A 20,116-nucleotide genomic window follows, 5' to 3' on the forward strand; every position below is an offset into this window, starting at 1 on the left:
TTCCAAATTACAATCATTTTGCAAGTACAAAGCAATGGTTTAATGAAAATCAAGTTTCTGGACTGCATCATTTGACCAATTTTCCAAAATAAGGGGAATTCTAGTACTGTTGCACTGTGTGCTGTTAGATTCACAATGACCTTGATATTTCAGGAACTCCTTGTTTAACAGATATTCCTCCTCTTGTTCCCTGTGGGGATAGACGTTCTCAGTTCAGTGACTGGAAGGATGACCATATTGATTCTTTAGCCATTAACATTAAAGTGTACCAACAGGGACCTCCCCTAATACTGTTATAGATGCTTCTCCTTGTCTTTTCTGAATGCATTGTAAGAATCTTGTGCTTCTCAGGATTTTTTTAGTTTTCAGAAAAATGAGTTTCAGCAGGAGACATCTGCAAGATAACCTCCTGGTCTTTCCATTAAACACACAGCAATTGCTAGAGGCTTCCTTTATTTAATTCACTCTGAATCCTCTGCTTTCTGTAGTTTTAGCTTCCTTCTGTCTTTTCATCTGTCCCTGAACATACTGCCTTGCTTAATTATATCCTGTTTTGTGTTTCATGGAAAAGGAGGAGGAGAAAGAGGAAGATTTTAATGCTTGTCAAAATGACCAGCCATCTCCTCTTTTCCCTGACTCCCTTTCAGATAAAAATGTCTGCCACAACATTTGGTTGGTTTGTCTAGGTTGGCTTCTCTTCTCAGCTAGTAGAATAGAGACAGACCTCATCCCATCATTATATGGATCAGAAACAATTAAAGATTGCAGCATACCTGTTTCCCTTTCACTTCCAATTCTCCTACCACATCATGGATTAATGCAAGTGTGTAGTGTTGAGGGATCGTGTACATGCATACATATTGCATTCTTGTTGACATGGAGACAGAAAAAATTTGGCACCAGTCCCCTCTCTTCATTCCCAGGCAACTGTTTTGTAATTTATTATTAGAATTAGCTAGAAAATTATTTGGCTGAGAAGCTGTTTGCTTTTTATTTGCATAGTACCTAGCACAGTGGAGACCTGGTCTGAGCGTAAAGATCTTAGTAGTAACATACAGTAATTATATCTGATAGATCCTGTGGTTGTCCATGCACACACATACACTCAAATCAGTCCCAGCCCTACAAAGCTTATGTGAAGATTTTTTTAAAAGAGTTTTTATAACATGCCTCTGAATTTTGTACATATCGATTCCAGAAACTTGTGTTGTTTGAGGATGAGTTTTATCCTGTTTCTAGACCGCATTGCATCCCTGTTAGGCCTTTTACTGTCCAAGTGCAATATGATTTTGAAACCTAGAAGCATTTCACCATTACAGTAGGCTGTAGCATTCCCAAGGTGCAGGAGGTATTGGAGTGCTCTCTCTTACTGTGGTATACTCAAGAGAATAAGTACAGCTCTGCAAAAAGGTGAATATTCAAACCCATTAAAACCATTGGGGTTTGTTGTTTTTTTTAAATGTTTGCACTTCCCTCCTGTGTAACTAATTAGTAGGAAGGATGCCAAAGATTGTATCAAAAGAAAGGCCTAAGTCTTTGAGAGCATCAGTGTCGTGTTTTTATAAGACAAGTCTGTTGTTTTCCGCTTGTGAAACAATATTAACCATTTAATGAAGCAACTTTAAAAGATGCTGGCAGCTTTATTGCTGGGTGCTGGTGTTGCGCTCTGACCCGTCTTAAATGGCTGGTGAAACAGTCTGTAGCAATTAGGTAGCTGTTTCATCAAAATATGATTAAATCCAAATGCCTGTAATTGATGCTTCCTACAAGCATTATTGAAACAGGACTTTAATGAAAGCAAATATATGTTCTTGCTGTTTCCAATATTTGAACTCCAGAGGGAAGAAAATGGAAAGCAATTAGTGCAACAAAATGGATGTTTGTAATTTAATATTCAAAGCATGCTTTTCTTTTTCTGTTAAATTCTAATTTAATGGGGAGATTTCATGTGCCACTTACAAAAACATATATTTAGACTTTGTGTAGTTGTTTAGCTCCGCTTTTGGCACGGATGTCTTCTGCATTCTGAAGGCTCTCTAGGCTGCAGTACTTTTCCAAGCTTGGTCATCTGTGTAGCTTTCAGCTGTGGGATGCAATATGCAGAGATTCACTGAGGGGGAAGAGAGTTGGTGGCCACGTTAATCTGATAAATGTTCTGGAAAGCATGCTCACTCAGATGGAAGAGCCAACCCTGCCTCTAAATGGTGCTGCAGCTTGGCTTGAGGCTGCAAGCATCTGCACATGAGCCCAGCTCAGTCATCGCTGTTTTCAACAGGAAGTGGCAGTCACTTCTGTGCTGGGGACTTAGCCCATTTTTCATGCATACAATTTGAATTGAGAAAGGTTGCGTGCATCTCTTCACACCAGGGTATGAAATTCAGCCCAGGACCAAGGCAGCAGCTCCTACCACTGGACTTATAATTGGTTTTTGAGTCTTTGCCAAAGGTAAAGCTCCATATGCTTTTGGTCACCACTTCTCCAAATACAGAACAAAGTGTATATGTCTGAATAAGGATGGAATAAAAGAGGCTGAACTTAGAAGTATTTAATTTTACAAATCGGTTGAGCACTGGAGTAGGTTGCTTGGGAAGACTGCTGATGTCATGGTATGAGGTGTCACAGAACAGGTTGAAGAAACATCTGTCGGGAACAAGGCAGCCAGTGCAGGGGGGCAGGGGAGGGCTCTCTAGCAGAGTTTCCCCTTGCCTGATGCACACCTCACTGATGAAGCATTTCTAAATGAAAATGAAGCATGCAGCAGCCCAGGGATGGCCTGTGCTGAGGCACAATGAAGGCTTAAGTGGTGGAAGTAAGGCATGAGTTAGAGAGGGTGGGAGACACCAGATTACACAAGCTCCAAAGGTTCAGACCCCGCTGTATTTTGATGTAATTCTGATACTTGCTGGTGCCATCAGTCATGGAGCAGTGTTGCTCTTTGACGAGACCAGCAATAATACAGTGTTATACAATCAGAAGGACACGGTTAAAAAGTACTACAGTGTTTATAGCATCTCAGTTGGCCTTCATAAATATACCAAGCTATTATTTTATGGTATTCATCTTTTCAGGGGAAAAGCAGTAGGCTTTCTGGAAAGTGAGAAGTTTAAAATACTATGCATTTGTGAAAAGGTCAGATTCCCCCTTTGTACACACTATCAAAGTGTATCCAAGTTTTGTTTCTTGAAAGGGCTAGCAGGAGCTCTTGACTGCAAAGTCAAATACAGACAGATTTATATTTGAGATCATGAAAGGTGGGGGATCTGAAACTTAGTTTGTTGATTACAGAATTTGTTTCTGTGATAACAAGGAGTCATATTGTTACCTGGACTGTTTATCATCCTTTAGGTTTCGGCATAGTCCAAATTGCTGGTACTTGAGAGAATGGACCATCCACAGCTGGATCAGACAGTGCTTAAAATATGGTGCACAAGACAAAGCCTTATACACATTAAAAAACAAGGTAAGTTTTTACAAGGAAAAGCCATGAATATATTTGACCAGCTTTTTGAGACAAGCGTGGCTTACCTGGAATTCCTATTGCAGCCAGGTCCTGTAGACTGTGGTTTTAAGTTCAGATATTTCCTTGTCAAAAATTAATGTTGCACCTGAATTTTAGCTAAAGCTCTTTACAGCTTTTATTTCCTCTTCTTTCCTAGGAAGCTTTTTGTTTTTAAACAGTGTTGGTGTCCAAAACACACTAGATGCAGGAGAGGCATAAAAACCTGATAGGCAGTGCCCCTCCTGGTCCCAAAGGCTCAGATAAAATGTCAAAACAAATCCAGTACATCAAAAGTTAGAAGGCCTACATCACAGGAGCCGTGCTAATCTCCTTGTGTTGCTTGACTAACTGTCACATTGCAGCAGTGTGCAATGCCATGGTTCTGATCTTTCTGATACCTGCAGCGCTATGCTTGGGAAGATTTGAACAGCAGATTTTCACACTGATTTTTTTTTCCTTCTTCTCTTCAGGTTCAGTACGGAATTTTCCCAGATAATTTTACATTCAATATTTTGTTGGATTGTTTTATAAAGCAGAAGAAATATGAAGGTAGGAAAATATGTACCAATTCTGCATCCTTAGTTGTATGCTCTTAAATCTGCAGAGCCTTTCTTTGAATTAAAAACTTTTAGCCATATTTTTTCGGAAGTCACCTTAAAAACACACCTTCTTCCTTTAAACTACTTTTCTGCAAGTTTATATCTCATTTCTGTTGGGTTTTTATTCATTATATAATAATTTTGAAACGTGTAATTCACAGTTTCTACTGTGATTAATCCCATTCCAAATGTAAACCAACTTCTCCAGTTTTTACAAGTCTGACTTACATGCTAACGACATCATAGGACTTATTAGTGACAATTAGAGTGTTACAAGAATCGAAATGCATGTTGGTAGAGTTCATCTTACCTACATTTAGCTTTTCAAAAAGCTACATATCTAAACTGTTTGTCTAGACTTTCTGTCTGTCACTGGAGAGAAGCAGCTATGCTGAATTGCCATGTTGAGGTGCCTGTCTTTCACTATTGACTGTTTAAGTGTTGAGATGAATAATCCTCTCATGTTTGATGACAAATATTTAAGGTTTTCATTTCACTGCAGGTTTTCTGGTACTGTAGACTTGCAGTGAGCTTTTCTTTGCATAAGCCTCTTGTAAAACAAATAACTGAAAGGGAGAATAGAACTGCAGGACTTGTCTGTAGCTTTTATCATGAAGGTTTTGCTAAATGGCAAATTAATACATATATTTATTTTATTTTGAAAGCCCCCTATCTGTGAATTCCTTCTTATTCCATCGGTATTTCTTTTCTGTGACAGGCTCAAGGCCTTTTGTTTAACCAACTGTCCTTCCTGACAGGGACTGTCACTGGAACTCCCTGTGGAGCTCCTCCAGAGCACTGTTTGCTGAATACAGTGAGTGCTGTGGGTGATCTGTGACAACATTTCTGCTCCATTGTACTCTCCTGTCACCTTAAGGGCAGTGAATTTAAGCCAGTCTTCTCTTGTTTGTAATCTAAACACGAGAACAAAGAAGTCATTTTTAGACACTTTTTAAAAAAATGTTAATGAGTGAAGGGCTGAGCAAAGAAGAGCCAATTGAGGAGTGTAGAGCTAAGATGAGTTTGGAAAGCTCCTTTGCTGTGGTCTCATGCTATTCAACCCATTCTTCCTTCTCGCAGTGAGTTTGAATAACCCAAGCAAGTAAGACTAATTCTGTACTACTAATCATAAGAAATCTTTAACTTTCTCCCTAACTACTTCAAAACATACTACAGCAATAAAGTATCAGTGAACATGAGTGGATGCAAAAGGGATCTGTGTAAATTTGCACTTGCTGATTATGTATTGTTTTCCTCCATAGATGCTATGTCAGTAGTAACTGAGATCATGCTGCAAGAAAGTTTTGATGAATTCTCAACACAGCTTCTTTCTCTCTATGTTTTATACCAGTACCTGGCAACGAAGTCTGAACATACGGTAAGCTGGCCACACTCAAAATGATACACAAACCCTCCGTTTCTAAGTGTCATGATGCAGTCAGTTTGGCATGCAGTCTTGAATATATTTTATTTCCCCTAAGTTTACCTGGAAAAAATAAATACTCCATTTTTTTCATTATTTTTACAACTGCAGAAGAAAGAGAAAAAAAAGAAACAACAAAATATGAAAGCCATCAAATAACTCGTCACCCCTTTTGCTCCTTTCTCTGAAAGGGAAGGTGTGTTGGGATTTTCAGGTGTAACATATGCCCATTGGAAGGTTATGAAATGACATTTCAGTTCAGTTCAAAGAGGGCTCTATCAGTTAACACAAAAAACCCTTGTGTCACCTATTGTATAGGACCCTGTTAAGGTGAGTATTGCTCACCATTAGAGCTTGGTAATGGTGGTGTTGCAGAATTATAAAGTATTTTCACTAGGATTTTTACTATCCCATTTGGCTTTGGGTATATTGTTTCTAGTATGTATTTGCTTTAAAACTAAATTCGTTACATCTATCCTGTCTCCAAGGATTAGGGGTTTCTTATTCTCATCTTGCTTGCTTAAGGCCAACATGACAGTTCAGGCTCTTGGAAGTGGCATTATTCTACCTTTGCAGAAGGGGCTCAGTTAGGTATCAGCAAAGGGCTCGGCCACGTCCATCACTTTAGGCAGCTACTTTTCATGTATTTTGGCACAAGCCTTCAATAGCATGTTGTCATCCTTAAGGAAAATGCTTGAAACCTCTATTTGTCTTACATGAAGCATCTTCCAAAATGCATATTACAGATGCCTTAAGGTTTTACTCAATTGGGTTGTAATTTCAGTTTTCACTATAGAAAACAGATGTGCATTTGCCCTGTTCTGTATTTTCCTTCATTCCCCAGAAGTCAAGTATGCTTGATCACTCGTATATGAAAAGCAGAGGGACGAAAATCTTGTTTTCCCATTGTGTTTGTTCATGTTTGTGTATTCTCACTGCAAAGACAAGCACTTGTCAATATGTGTAGCGTTTCATGAAAGCTCAATATGCAAGCAAGGGTGGTGTGGACATATGACACATTTAAGGCAAGTATAGTTATATAGCTGTGACTTGTTTAATATGCATTTTGAAATAACCCCATCCAAAGACAGCAATAAGCCATATTTTTGTATGTATACACCATACAGATTACCATTCAACACCTCATAATGCTCAGTACCAATTTTCTGTGTTAGATTTAAGAAGTGGGGGTAGACAGAGTTATGAGATCTGCTCAGCTACTCCTGAAAATCCCATTCCCTTTTCCCAAGGTGTGAGACAGGTCAGCCAGTGTCCTGTTGCAGACAGGCCCTTGGCTGTAGCTTAGGGTCCAGCAGCCTGATGAAATGTTTTTTAACTTTGAAAGCTGAATCTTGGGCAATCTGACTACGTTAGTCCTTAGTGTGTATAGCAGTGGTGATAGAGAGCTTCCATTTTTCTGCTGTTGTAAACACCACTGAAATCCTGACTGGTCTTGGCTCTCCCCAGAAAGTTTCCTCCTTGATGGCTGCAAACAGTCAGTATGATTGCTACCTTCCACTGCAAAGGTGTTAATGTTAGAAGTTCTTGGAGTTCCTCCAGCCTTTGGAGCCAAATGGGCTAGCTCCCAAAAGAACCTAGATCGCTAAAAGCCCTGTTTTTCCAGTTTCATCTGATTTTCCTATAACATTCAGCTGGAGTGATGAATTCAGCACGAAACAGCCCTATCTCCTTGTATCCCTTATTCTGGGTCAGGCAAATACCTTGCCTGGCTGTCAGGTGATGGTATTTTGCCTCAGATGATAACATGCAAATTCTTGTAGCACTGGAATGGAGACACAAAAAAATGCCGTACCTTGAAAAGACATCTCTGAATAATGCATTAAACCGGAAGGTCAAACTGCTGTGCTTTTTAAGACTCTATGTACCTCAGGGAATTTTTCAGAAGGCTGCTCCTTTTCACCAGGGATATTTGTTTCAGGTCATAAGGTAATAAGACACTGAAGTACCCTGCCACAAAAACCATGTGTTAGAGAGTCAGACTTCCTCCAATCTATTGCCTTTTGTAGCTTCCTTTTCCTCATTTTCTTAGCAATGGGAGTTGTTCAGCTCCTTTCGCTTGCAGTAAAGAGACATTTATACTTGATGTTTGTGCTTCTCTGGTCTTGAAAAATGTACTGTACTATCCCATAGCAAAACAAAATTCACATTACTCTTGTGGTTTTAATGTACTTACTGATTGGGTGCCTTTCTTTAGCCATCACTGGTGGTCTGGCTCAGACAGCTGGTACTTCTCTCTTGCTGGAGAGACGGCTGTACTTTTAATCCTGGGGCATAGCAGTGGTCTTGGTGAGTTGCATATGTTCTTTTCACAGTGCAGATTTTGGACTCAAAGCAGCCATTAGCAGCATATTCTTCTCTCAGCATTTTCCTATTCTAGTGAGGGGTAGTGGACCATGTATCTTACACATACTTAAAAGAAAAGGCTGCTCTAGTACAGAAGCCATGTAATTTTTTTCTTCAGCGGTGTTAGCCTGAAGCAAGTGGTAGGACATACAGGACAGAGACAGAGGTTGGCCAATGTAAATCAATGTAAACCTCTGTCGTGAAGAAAATGCACTGATTGACTTCCATGCAAAATCTCAACCACTCACATTTTACTGTCTTCTGGAAAGAGAGGTGTTCCTCAGTATAATGTGTACTATTCCTCAGGATATACATACTGAACACTAGATGTGTTTAATGATTCTTTACTTTATTGCTAAGACATCTGATGAAAGCCACGTGTGCTGTCTTTGGCTGCTGCCATTTTATGTTTGTGTTTGTCAAGGAACACTTACGTAGTTTACATTATTTGCAGTGGGAAGAGGAGAGAAATCTTGGAGCATCGCTAGTGCTTACAGGTTTAAAGCAAACAAGCACTGTGGGTTTTAGCTCCCAGCTGTATGGCTATGCATTCCTTGGTAAGTTTTACCTCCTTCACAGTCATCTTTTCCCTCTTGTCTTCAGTGGCTGAATTAAATTGGCATCTTTGCTTTATTAAAATGTAATCAAGGAGAAGGCTAAGAAAAAAAAAAAAAGGCAGAAATAGTGGAAGGAACAATTTCAGAGTTAAGACTGAATCTGTTTTGTAAAGCCTGGAGGGTAGTACTGATGTGAATGGTATGCCCTTTATCAGACAGCTTCAGAACCTCCTTTAGGGCTCCCTGCAGGTTTGGATTGGCAGCTGAAAGAAAGAAGACGTTCTTAAGGAACAGTAGGGTTGGCTTGTTTGTGGACCAACAAATTTAAAAAAAAACCCAAAAGTACAGAGTTCCATAACACAAATTTAAGGTTATGGACTAACTCTAGTTAGTGAGCTTCTTAAAATAATACTTAAACCTCAAGAAGTTCAGAGAGCACAGCCTGAAAAACACTATGTTTATAACATGTACTGCTCACTGTGACGTTAATGTTTCTGTTGTGAACAGCAGATAGCAGTGCCTTTATCCTGTATCCGTTAAGGAGTCTTCACTGCTAATGATACGCTATATTATTAAAGAGCAGTTAGATCAGAGTATATCCAGAATTGGAGGGAAGGGGAATGGGCAATGGGGTAGGTAATTCTTGAATTTCCTCTAACCTTTAGAGGAATATAGTACAGATAGGTTTTGTTCTTCTCTACAAAATGATTACTTACTTGAATTAATCTAAAATTTATGATTATGCAGTTGTTCCATTACTTTATATTTTTATAATATATATGGCATTATATTTTATTCTAGAATTTATTAAGGGTAATAAAGGTAGGTAATTTGAATTTCCTCTAACCTTTAGAGGAATATAGTACAGATAGGTTTTGTTCTTCTCTACAAAAGATTACTTACTTGAATTAATCTAAAATTTATGATTATGCAGTTGTTCCATTACTTTATATTTTTATAATATATATGGCATTATATTTTATTCTAGAATTTATTAAGGGTAATAAAGAATGGACCTGTTCTTAAAATGTGGCCTCAAAATACAATGTGTAGTGGAAGAGTTAGGATGCTGATTTGGATTTATCATGACTGTAAGGCAAAAAAATAATTTTCAGTCAATTTATGATTATGCAGTTGTTCCATTACTTTATATTTTTATAATATATATGGCATTATATTTTATTCTAGAATTTATTAAGGGTAATAAAGAATGGACCTGTTCTTAAAATGTGGCCTCAAAATACAATGTGTAGTGGAAGAGTTAGGATGCTGATTTGGATTTATCATGACTGTAAGGCAAAAAAATAATTTTCAGTCAAAAAGGGGGATAAATGTGAAAATTAATTTGAAAGCAGGATTTTCCATAGAGCTGTAATTTGTTATCCAGTGGAGATACTGACACAAATAGGGACTTTGCTGTCCAGTTTGCATTCAGTTTGGGGTGTTTTTTATGTCATATAGATTGGTTGAGTGATGACTGTATTTCAAAAATGCACTTCACTGCTGTCTGTGAGCAGTAGTACTTGTTCCATGACATTGACATTCAGTAGATCAAAAGCTATTTACTGTTATGTCATATATTCCACAGTCTTGCCAACACTAATGGAACCGACCTCTGAGAGAGTGAAAGATGTCTACGGGCACAGAGTGGCCTCAAGCACCTCAGCTATTTTAATTAGCCATAGTCCATAAGCTTTGTCTGTGCACTTATTACCTTGCTTTTCCTAAACTGTTCTCTTCAATGTAAAGAAGAGTAAGGTATGTTTCATAGTTCTGTGTCATTATAGCCAGAGTGCAAATTAGAGTGAGAGCTTGGCTACACCTCTCGTAAGCTACACTGAAGTGGTATTATTTGTTACATTGACAATGACAAAATCAAAACCTTAGAGTGACAATCATTGTAAATTAGTACTCACCAACTGCAACGTGATGTACATTTCCTGTATTATGTAGGAGTTTCATGTTCTCTAGTAATTACCACCAGAAGAAAAGACACATTGTCAGTGGTGCTGTGCATCACAGGTCCTGCTAAAGTCAGTGAAGACCTTGTTGCACAGAATGTCCTAAATCAAGAACCAAAATTTCATTTTGGCAGGTCTCCCATATTTCCTCTCAGGAAGCTCCAGCAGAAATAGGGGTACTAAGCTGTATAGTTAGCCAGAGCGTATGCTGTAAATACCGTACAGTCTGGCCATGACACATGTGTGAGTAGACCCTAAAGGCCACAGAGGTGAGTCCAGAGCCTCAGATTTATTGCACACATGCTGCACAGTCAGTCCCTAAAGGCTAAGGAGACATCTGTCTGAGATCTTCAGACATCCTGCTCAGAGCTGCTGTTAAAACTGCCAGACAATCAGAAAACCTGACCACTTTTCCTCTTTTCCATCTGGACAAAATTTCTAGGGGAGGGGGGAGAGGGAATGGGGAGGAACCAGAAACAAACATGTAATAGCCGTGAAGTTGGGCAAAAAGAAGGCACCTTAATAAAATAAGGTAATAGCAGTTCTGTCAGAGCAGCTTTCTAGAAGAGTGTGTTGTTTTTACCCCAAAAGCCAAGACACTTGCTGTCACTTCTAAAAGACAGAGACAACCCATATGGATTCCATTAAGACTCAAGTGTTTAAGTACTAACGCTAAAGTATTTCTTTTATCACAGGGAAAGTGGAGTTAAATAAAGGGCTAAGAGCTGTATACAATCTAATGCCACTGATGTGGACACCTGGATACTTGAACAGAGCCTTGCAAGTGATGGAGAAAGTGGCTTCATTGTCAGGGGACAGCAAAATCTGCAAAGAAGCTGTAAGTATGAAGGCTATAACCCGCTGAACAGAGGGAATTTCACAGAAGCCAAACTCCAGTAAAACCTGTGTATTCTGTGCCTTGCTAATGGGAAGGGGCCCAGCAATACTTCAGAGGTCTTTGGAAGACAGGAGAAGTAATGTTTAGAACAGAACCACTGCTTCAGTTGATGAGCCAGTGATGATGTCTACTGGCACATCCTTGGAAATGAGCGTCTGTTATTGCCACAAACCATTTAAGTATGTTTCCTAAGCCTTCCCCTCCCTATAGAGACACCTGGGTCTGTGTCACAGGAAGCACATGTCTGTGGGAATGGGAAGACACCTTTGTTTCCCAAGCTTTTGAACTCACTCAGACATACTTCTTAGCAGTGAGAATGAAGTATCACATCTTGTTCCTCTCCCAGCTAATTCCATGTATTCTGTGCCCTCTGAGATGATACTGTCCTGAGTGATACTGGTCCAAAAATGGTACAGAGTGATTTCTAGAAGGGTTGTAGTGCCCTCAGTTGGGGAGAATGGATAGATTCGGTCCATTTGTGAGGTTAGCACTGACTAAGGGAGTTGGGGCTTAGGAGTGCTGATCAGTGCCTGATCAGGATCAGGCTGATCCTGGAATCAGACAGCTTAGGAGGAATAACTTAGGAAACCACCACCACATGGGCTGGAGCACAGAAACAGCACTGAGGTCTCACCTCCTCTTCTTGGTACTCTTTCCTGAAGGTGTCTCTGGTGATGGGAGTCTCCCTTTTGCTAGCATCACTACTAGGCTTGCAGTGTCTGCATTTCCCTTGACAAACAAAGGCCAGGGCACTGCTCAGCAGGTTCTCCTATCTATTGCTCCATGCTCGGAAGCAGCTCTGTGTAATACTGGACAGTGCAAGGAAGTAAGTGTCACATCTGCAACTTCCACCATTTTGAGTTACCTCTTTGGGCGTGTGGTTTTGGGGATTTCTTTCTTACTCCAAGTCTGAAGAACTCAACCTAATATGCTTGGGATTTTTTCTCATTACAAACCCTGGCCAAATTAAGGAACTCCTCAGCTTGCTCTGGGTTGTAGATGAACATTCTGGTGTTGAAGGATGCATCTGTCTGTGTTACAACAGGTCCATAGAAGATTCCATCCTTCTGTGTACTGATACTGTAAAAATAGTAAATGCTAGTAATATCTAGCAATGCTTTCTTTGCGGAGACACTTTTTACTTTGTTCAGTGAACAACTAAGAACTTATAAAATAAGGTCATTACTGATTACTCACGAATGCTAAGTGTCTCTGTACAAATCCAGTAGTAGAGCCCAAAAAGCAATGACTACAAGAGCCACACAGAAAGTTCCCTAAAGAGATACTTGGCCTCATTTGCATTTTAGGTAGCAGTATATAAACAATAGTGCAAGTCACATAAGTTTCACCAAGCTGAGGACCAAGAACAGGCCTGGATGGTTTGTTATTATCAAAATAATTTTTCTCTAATGCATTTTTGTGACCCCAATGCAGAAAGGAAAACAAGGGAAATATGTTGGGCCATATCCTTATCTGGTGTAAAGTAATTACAGTGTATTGATTTGCATCATCTGGCCTTTTCTACCTAAATGCTCATTAAGATTTTACTATTAAAATCCATACAAGATATTTTTAATTACTACTTCGAACTAAAATGCAGTATTCCTAAGGGTGAAGGACTAAGAGCACTGACAAGGTCAATATTGGGGTCAGTCAACTTCCACTGAATTCAGCAGCAGATATGATGGAAACAACCTCAAGTGCCATAAACATTTTTTCCCTGTAGTTTCGCAGGCCTCTCTTGGGCGGGACTAGGTTGACCATTATGCAGTTCTCATAAATCCATGTAATAGCACTGAGAAGTACGGGCCGTGTTACAAATCATTGTCCTTGCATGCTTGCGCAATCACAGAGTTACTTGGGAAAGACACGGCCCTGGTTTTGAGCACTTGGTTCTTTTCCAAAATGTAATACTATTTTCTGGCTGAATAAATCTCATTATCTAAAAGGGAAGTTTTCAAATGAACTTTTTTAACTGTGCAGTTTTGGTGTAAACATTTTCAAGTGATTTGCCAATCATTATCAGTCACTTTTCTTGCAGGCTTTAAGCTTCCATTCATTTCTGACTAGAAGTGTGTCTCTTTTCTCTCTGCCATTACTATCTTAACAACATAATAGAAATACTGGTTTAGTATTGTGCTATATTGTTTAACTGTGAACAAGCATGGCAAGTTTTGTTTTTTTCAATTGTCTGAGAAAGTCTCTAAATGAGTGTATGTATTTCCAAGCACATAGTTATTATTTCATTGCTTATTTGATCCTGTTTCAGTACTGCTAGTTTAAAGATTACATTTCAGTGTCAAAAATATTATTTCATATAAGCCTAATTTTTATTTCTTTAGCATAATATACTTATGCTAGGAAAATGAAACCATAAGTATCAAGATCCCTTTTGCTTGGAGAAAGCATCACAGATTCAGAGGTTACACAGAGTTACTTCATCCTACTGATAAACATTCAGAATTAGGATTCATGGAAGGATAACAGCCCTTTGCATTTGTAAAAGCTGAACTTTAAAATGCAGGCAACCTGCATCCAATAATTCCAGTTATGGAGATCATGTTATTCCCAAAACAGCAGCAGCATCCATATAGCAGTTCCATCTTTTGTGTCAGTAATACATACAGAAATAATTTACCAAGTGTCTTAGTGAAGCTAATGCATTTTTTTGATACAACTGCGATTAGATTAGGAGAGGGTGGTTCTGTTACTACCTCGAAAGACAAAAGCATGAAGAGAACAGAGGTGTCACAGATTAAAAATACACCTATACCAATGTATTATGTGCCTACATTTCCATTTTTCTTGTTAAATTATCAAACTAATGATAGGAATGAATGTTCTTGTTGCTGAACAGGTGATTTCCCTACTTCTTTTCACTAAAGAGGTATTGAGATGATCTATTACAGATTATATTGTTCAAACATTCCATAGTAATATCTTACTTAGACGTATCTGTGATTGTGTATCATGCTAGTGCTGTTATCACTGTGACTACCATTTAGCGTTAGTATTTATGGCTGGATATCAGGCCAAGAGGAGACATTAGCCTAATGCCTGACAGATCTGCAAATACCAGACAACATTTGAGTCGTAAGGAGTTTTACTGTTGACAGGGGGTGGTGGAGTTGTTCTGTTGCAGGGATTTGATGTCCAACCTCAAAGGTCCCAAGTACAGTACAAAATTCTTCCAAGAATAAGTCCCATTTCCTTGTAGAATTTGGTTTCTTTTTGTCATACACAGAAGTCATCTCAAAATACATGGTAACTCGTGAAGTTGTTTGTAAATGTGACAGCGGTGTTATTCAGATTGTATTTCCAAACTGTTTATGCTAACAATGACAAATGTGATTGTTCAGATTGATGCTCTGGAGACCATTTTGCAGTCTGTCCTTGAAGCAAAACCTGGTCCAGAATTGGCTGAAGAAGTCACGGAATTGGAGCAGAAGTCACAGTGTGCAGAATCAGAAGAAACAGAGCAGTCTAAAGCACCTGAGTACTACAGCCGATTCAAGGTAAGGGAATTACATTTATCTAAATATTATAAGCTGTAGTAGATCTCCATAATATATACTAGAAAATATATATGCTGGCTTATTATGGCTAGTAGACTGACACCCCTTCAGTGCATCAGGAGTCCTACCTGGCATTTTTGAAACTGATGTCACCTCACATTTTCACTTCTTCAAACAAGAAACAGCAGCCTAAAAAGACGTAAATGCTCAAGGCCACTTGTCTTTTGTCTGTCTGCTGGGATTTTATCTTCACTTTTCATACATCAAAATGATAAATCCAGTCCTGTTCGTGAAAGTGGGATGTCATTAGAGATCCATTATCTGACCTTGTGTGGGCTCTTGCTCATTAAAATAAATTGTAATAGGCATGAGACCATCGTGAATTTATTGTCCATTTGTGTATGTTACGATTAAGTAGGAATGTTGCATCGTGTACTTGCAGTCTGGGGAATTAGGTAAGGCTATATCACCTCCCTTTTATCTTTAGGTCATCACACTGATGATAACAATGTGAAACACAAACAGTTGTTCATTAGGGCACAGCTATATAATGAGCGCATTTTATGTGATCATCTCTGGTTTGTGCTGTGGTCAAAATCAAATAGCCCAGGCTGAAACCAATCTTGTTTATAGTTCCAGGAGCAGTACTCTTTCCATAGCCCATCAGTTTCCATTGTTGCTGTCATGACTTTGAACAGTTGTTCTGGATACAGATCGTTCTTCTTCTAAAGAAATTTCAAAAGTTAAAAGACTAGTAGCCTATGGTTTCACCTCACATACACACACTTTTCCTTTCTTTAATTTTTATTTACATAAATTATTTGCCACTAATCTTCAGATATTAAACTTGCTTTGTAGGCACTTAGAACTTTTTAATTAAAGTGTTTGGGAATCAGTGGGTGCTCAGCATGTGATAATTAATGCCTGCATGAATTACAGTGAATTAGGTAAACACAAGTGCCCTTTGAAGGAGGGAGTGAGACATTTTTATGAGTCTCTCATTGTCTATCCATTGTCTAGCCTTGAAGAAAATAATGCAGAGTGCTTAAAACAAGGCCTAAATGTCAAACTGGGGACAGACTGGTGCCAAGAGGGTAGTTTTCTTCTCACCTCAACCTTTCCACAAGTTCCATAATTAAACCCAGTTCAGGCATTCCCTGGTGTGGCAGTGAGTGCCCTGACTTTGAGTCAACAAACTACAGTCCCAATGCTTAGCTCTAAGCTCTCACCAGAAAAGTCTGAATATATCAAAGACGTAGCCCTCATGTGAAGTCTAGGCATCCAACAGTGATTTATATGTAAATAAGCCACAATTTCTGGTTGTCTGGATGAGAAAAGGAGCTCTCAAGTCAGAATGCCATTTCAGCTAAGCCCGAAAGAGCTCTCAGACTCTTCTCTCAAATCCATTAGGCCAGCACCAGCCAGTCTTCCCCGTTGAACCCCTGGACACCTACGGGTGTAGTTCACAGGGCAGAGAAGTTCATGAGAAATCCATACAAGTCTGAGGGAAGGTGGCAGCTCTGAAGCAACCTGGTGATGTTGGCATTCACAGCTGCTGTCCCAGCACAGATCGTGTGCCCCTTGTGTGATGTAACCCCAACATGGGATTTGCACTTCTGCTGCTGAAAACACTTCGGTTGCACTTTGTCCAGCCGTGCGTTAGCCAGCCTGTCCCAGTCTTTCTCCGTGAGCTCAAAACCAATTGTTTCTGTCTCCTGCTTGCCCAGTTCTCTTTCACAAGTCATACATCTGGGTATGCGAGGAAAAGCATGTGGATTTGCTCCAGACATACAGTTCCTGTCTAGAACTGTAGCTTGTTCTGCATGGCTTTTATACACGTACTTGGACTCCATGTCTCATACCAACCTTCAGAATAGCCATTTGTGGAAGTACCTGAAAAAGCCACAGCAGCCTAACAGATACAACGTGCGAGAAGCATGTCCTTCACTTCCACTAAAACAAACAGGACTTGAGGGCATTTGGCTCTTTCTAGATAAAGCCTTTAGAGCTGTAATTTAGACTTTCTGTCTGACACTGTCATTTGTATTGTAATTACCTGTTTTCAGATCCCATATGCTGAGGCTCACTACTCAATGTAGTGTTCCTCAGGCAATTCCTTCGATCTGTGTCAGTGATCAGTGGGCAAGCATTTCATCACATAAATGCTGGGAACACCCTCTCTAAAAGCAGTGCTCCTTCTCTAACTGTGTGCAGAGCCCTGGAGGCTGCTTAAAAAAATCAACGATTTAGCTGCTTAAGAATGTACCCTTTTGGTACCTGCAGGACATAGAGCCTGCTGGTTTCCTAAATTAGTGTCACTAATGTATCACAGCAGAGCGGGGAAGATTCCAGGAGTTCAGTGGTACCAGTAATGGCTTAGGAGAGAGGTTCTGCTAGTTTCCAGTTTGTTGCCTTTCTCTATTTCAATTTCATACTGCTTAGGTTCAGTGCATAAACCCCCTTTTCAGCACATCCTTGGTAGTGGTTAATAGGGAGAGTTATGTTTAAACTGGATATCTAATCTGTAAACATGAGTATAGTTGTCAGGTTCCTTCCCCAGACCCAAGCTGTACAGTCTCTTCATGTTTCTCACTGATGCATTCTATACCTGCTGACATCTCAAACAAAAAGGAGGTGAATACACCTAAATATTACAGAGTTTGGTTTTTAGTCTGTTACCTTCAAAGCCATTGGTTTTGTTTTCATTCTTTATCATAAAATCAAAAACCAGACAGAGCCAAATACCCAAACCCCTCAGACCTGCATGCCTAGCATTTTAAAGAGTCTTTAATCTGCTGTCTGTCCAGTTCAAACCTTCAAGGGTCTGGCAAAACACAACAAAGCCTGCAGTTGTGTTGGTTAAGGCAGAGAGAAGTGGAGAGGCCTCAGAGGGGACATCATAGTTTCCTGCGTAAGAACAAAGCAGAGCCTCAAGACAGGAGCTGAGGGGCAGTGCCTTTGCAGATTATTGCCATTCCTGAGGTAAGAGGAACACTGTGGGCCAGCAGCACAGCACATAAGCTTCCAGCGATAACTGGAAGTCTGGATATCTGCATGGCCCCAGAACTGCCATTTTGTTTGGAGGTGAATGATCTCCGCATCTTCTTTCCATCATCCTGCAATGCAAAACAATAGGCTTTATTCAGAGGGCGCAGGAAAGAAACATGGATGTACTTTTCTTTAGGACACGTACTTCTTTAAACGTTTCTGCAGGTGCTGGGCTCAGTAAAACATTTTATTTAAAAGAACAATCAGGAAAATGTGTTGCTATCTAATGAGTGAGCAAGGTGTAAAGAATCTGCCAGTGCCATGTCATCTTTCTCCCCCAGGAAACTCTTTCTTGGTTGTGTATCTGCACTTTTAACGCAATTAATGAGATTGTTAGTGAGCCATCAGGCTAAAGATTCCAGAAAACCAGAAGTAGTATCACTGGATGATTCATCATCTTAAGTGAATTAACATTTTTATGCTGCATGAAATCTAGATAAGTAAGGCTCAAGAAAGAAATACTGCACAGTTTCTTACTGATGCTCTGCTCTTAGTTTCAGTGTAGAATATCCCTGAAAAAATATCCCTTGCTTTAGCACTATTGTACAGTCTGTGCAAGCATAGTCAAGTCTCAGATCACAGTAAGTGTTGAGAAGAAAAATCATGGGAGTTACTTAGTATGCCATTAGCAAGAGAGCTAAAATTTAAAGTGATGTGCATCTGTTGAGAGGGATGCTAATGCAGGCGGTGTGGAGCAAATTGTTCAACTGGTTTTGAGGTAAGACACAAACCCCAAATGTTTAGATTATATTTATTTTAGTTGACTGGTCAGCTGATCTTTGTTAATACCAGATAACTGAACTTGGAAAAATAAAGAGAATTTCAATGGTTAATGAAAATTAAACTTCATTGTTTTAGTTTTATTGCTCAAAAAAATTATTCTAGAGGTTAGCATTTCAAGAAGTGGTACCAGCTACCACAGTCAAAACACTTTGCTGGGATAAAATAGTTACCTGGCCTATATAGCCCAGCTAATAGTTAGATTCAAACAGCAGTGTATTGGTTGTTACGGGGAAGTATTTTGTGGCTGATTATTTTGTGACTGACTGGCTCTCTCCTTCTCACTCCCCGCCAAATCCCTTTTTATGACAGGAGCTGTACTCTAAGCTGCACTCACTTGGCAAGGTTGAATCTGAAAGCCTGTTAACCCTGACCACCCAACTTGTCAAGGAAAAGCTGCCAGCATGTGAAGTGGAAGACATTGCAAAACATGAGCAGAAGCTAAAGGAGTGGGAGCAAGAACAAGCACTTCTCATTGAGAGGGAGAGAGAGTTGAGAGAAAAGGCTAAGCAGGAAATGGAAGCTAGGAAGCTAGCTAAAGCATCTGCTTAGTACTGGAACTCAAAGACTACCATAGTGGTATGCATTCCTCTGTCAGTGAACTGAAGTGCTCACCGTTACTAATATTTCACTTCAATCCTGCTGCAAGTGTGACTATTTGTGACTGTTATATGCAAATTAAACTTCTCCCATTTTGCCTGTTTCCTGAAGTAAAGCACAAGTGGTTTAGAAATCTTCATCCTGTATATGATATATTTTCCTCCTACCATCAGCTAGGCAGGGGGTGGGATGGAGACAACACAAAGAAACAAAGGCATAAGAAGTAGCTTGCCTGTGATGAAAGGTGTAGAGGGTGGAAGGAACAAAAGAGGGGGGAAGAATTTCAAACACAAGTTGTTTCAGTAGGGGTTTCTCACAGGAAAGAATGCCTTGGCTGCTCTGAACTTCAGACACTAAGAGGATTAACATATATTGCTTGCTTTTTTTTTTCCCCAACCCATTTGGAAAATTCAGGCTACTATACATAGAGTTGGAAGCCTAACGTCAGACTGTTTTTAAAACGACTTTTAAAGAGTTTCAGCCTAGCGAGTTAGCACTTGTACAGGCACTCAGATGTGCCTTCCCTTTAAGGAAGTTAGAAATTTCTGACTTTACTAGTGCTGCTCTGCTCCATTTTTAAGGTCAGTGGAGAAACATGCACAATCACCTCGGCACACACCAAGGAGCCTCATACTGCAGTGCAGTTTCCTTTTATATTCTGGGTGCTGTTTCGTGGGATTTTTGACCTAATTCCCTTCTTGTCTCAGCTGTGTACACGGTCCTGTGCCCCATTTTTCAGATTGATAAAACAATGTAGCTATTCACACAGAGCACAAGGAAACAGCAAGGGAGGAAAGGATCATAGTGCATTGATTGTGGGATGCATCAGCATCCATGCCTGCTTACATTCTCTGTCACCACAGAATCTCATC

At 39.7% G+C, this 20,116-nt stretch overlaps 1 protein-coding gene across 1 annotated transcript in view; it reads left to right on the forward strand.

Annotated features, from left to right (window-relative positions):
- The window catches only part of MRPS27 (mitochondrial ribosomal protein S27), a 51,260-nt gene extending 31,878 nt beyond the window's left edge, over positions 1 to 19,382 (forward strand). Inside the window, exons 4-10 of the mRNA XM_009279934.2 lie at positions 3,346 to 3,460; positions 3,970 to 4,048; positions 5,361 to 5,476; positions 8,340 to 8,442; positions 11,099 to 11,241; positions 14,661 to 14,816; positions 18,957 to 19,382. Coding sequence (XP_009278209.1) covers positions 3,346 to 3,460; positions 3,970 to 4,048; positions 5,361 to 5,476; positions 8,340 to 8,442; positions 11,099 to 11,241; positions 14,661 to 14,816; positions 18,957 to 19,196 — 952 coding nt within the window. The 3' untranslated portion in view covers positions 19,197 to 19,382. The remainder of the gene's footprint in view (positions 1 to 3,345; positions 3,461 to 3,969; positions 4,049 to 5,360; positions 5,477 to 8,339; positions 8,443 to 11,098; positions 11,242 to 14,660; positions 14,817 to 18,956) is intronic.
- The last annotated feature ends 734 nt before the right edge of the window (positions 19,383 to 20,116 follow it).

The sequence above is a fragment of the Aptenodytes forsteri genome, unplaced genomic scaffold, assembly GCF_000699145.1.
Source record: "Aptenodytes forsteri isolate BGI_AS27 unplaced genomic scaffold, ASM69914v1 Scaffold99, whole genome shotgun sequence".
NCBI lineage: Eukaryota > Metazoa > Chordata > Aves > Sphenisciformes > Spheniscidae > Aptenodytes > Aptenodytes forsteri.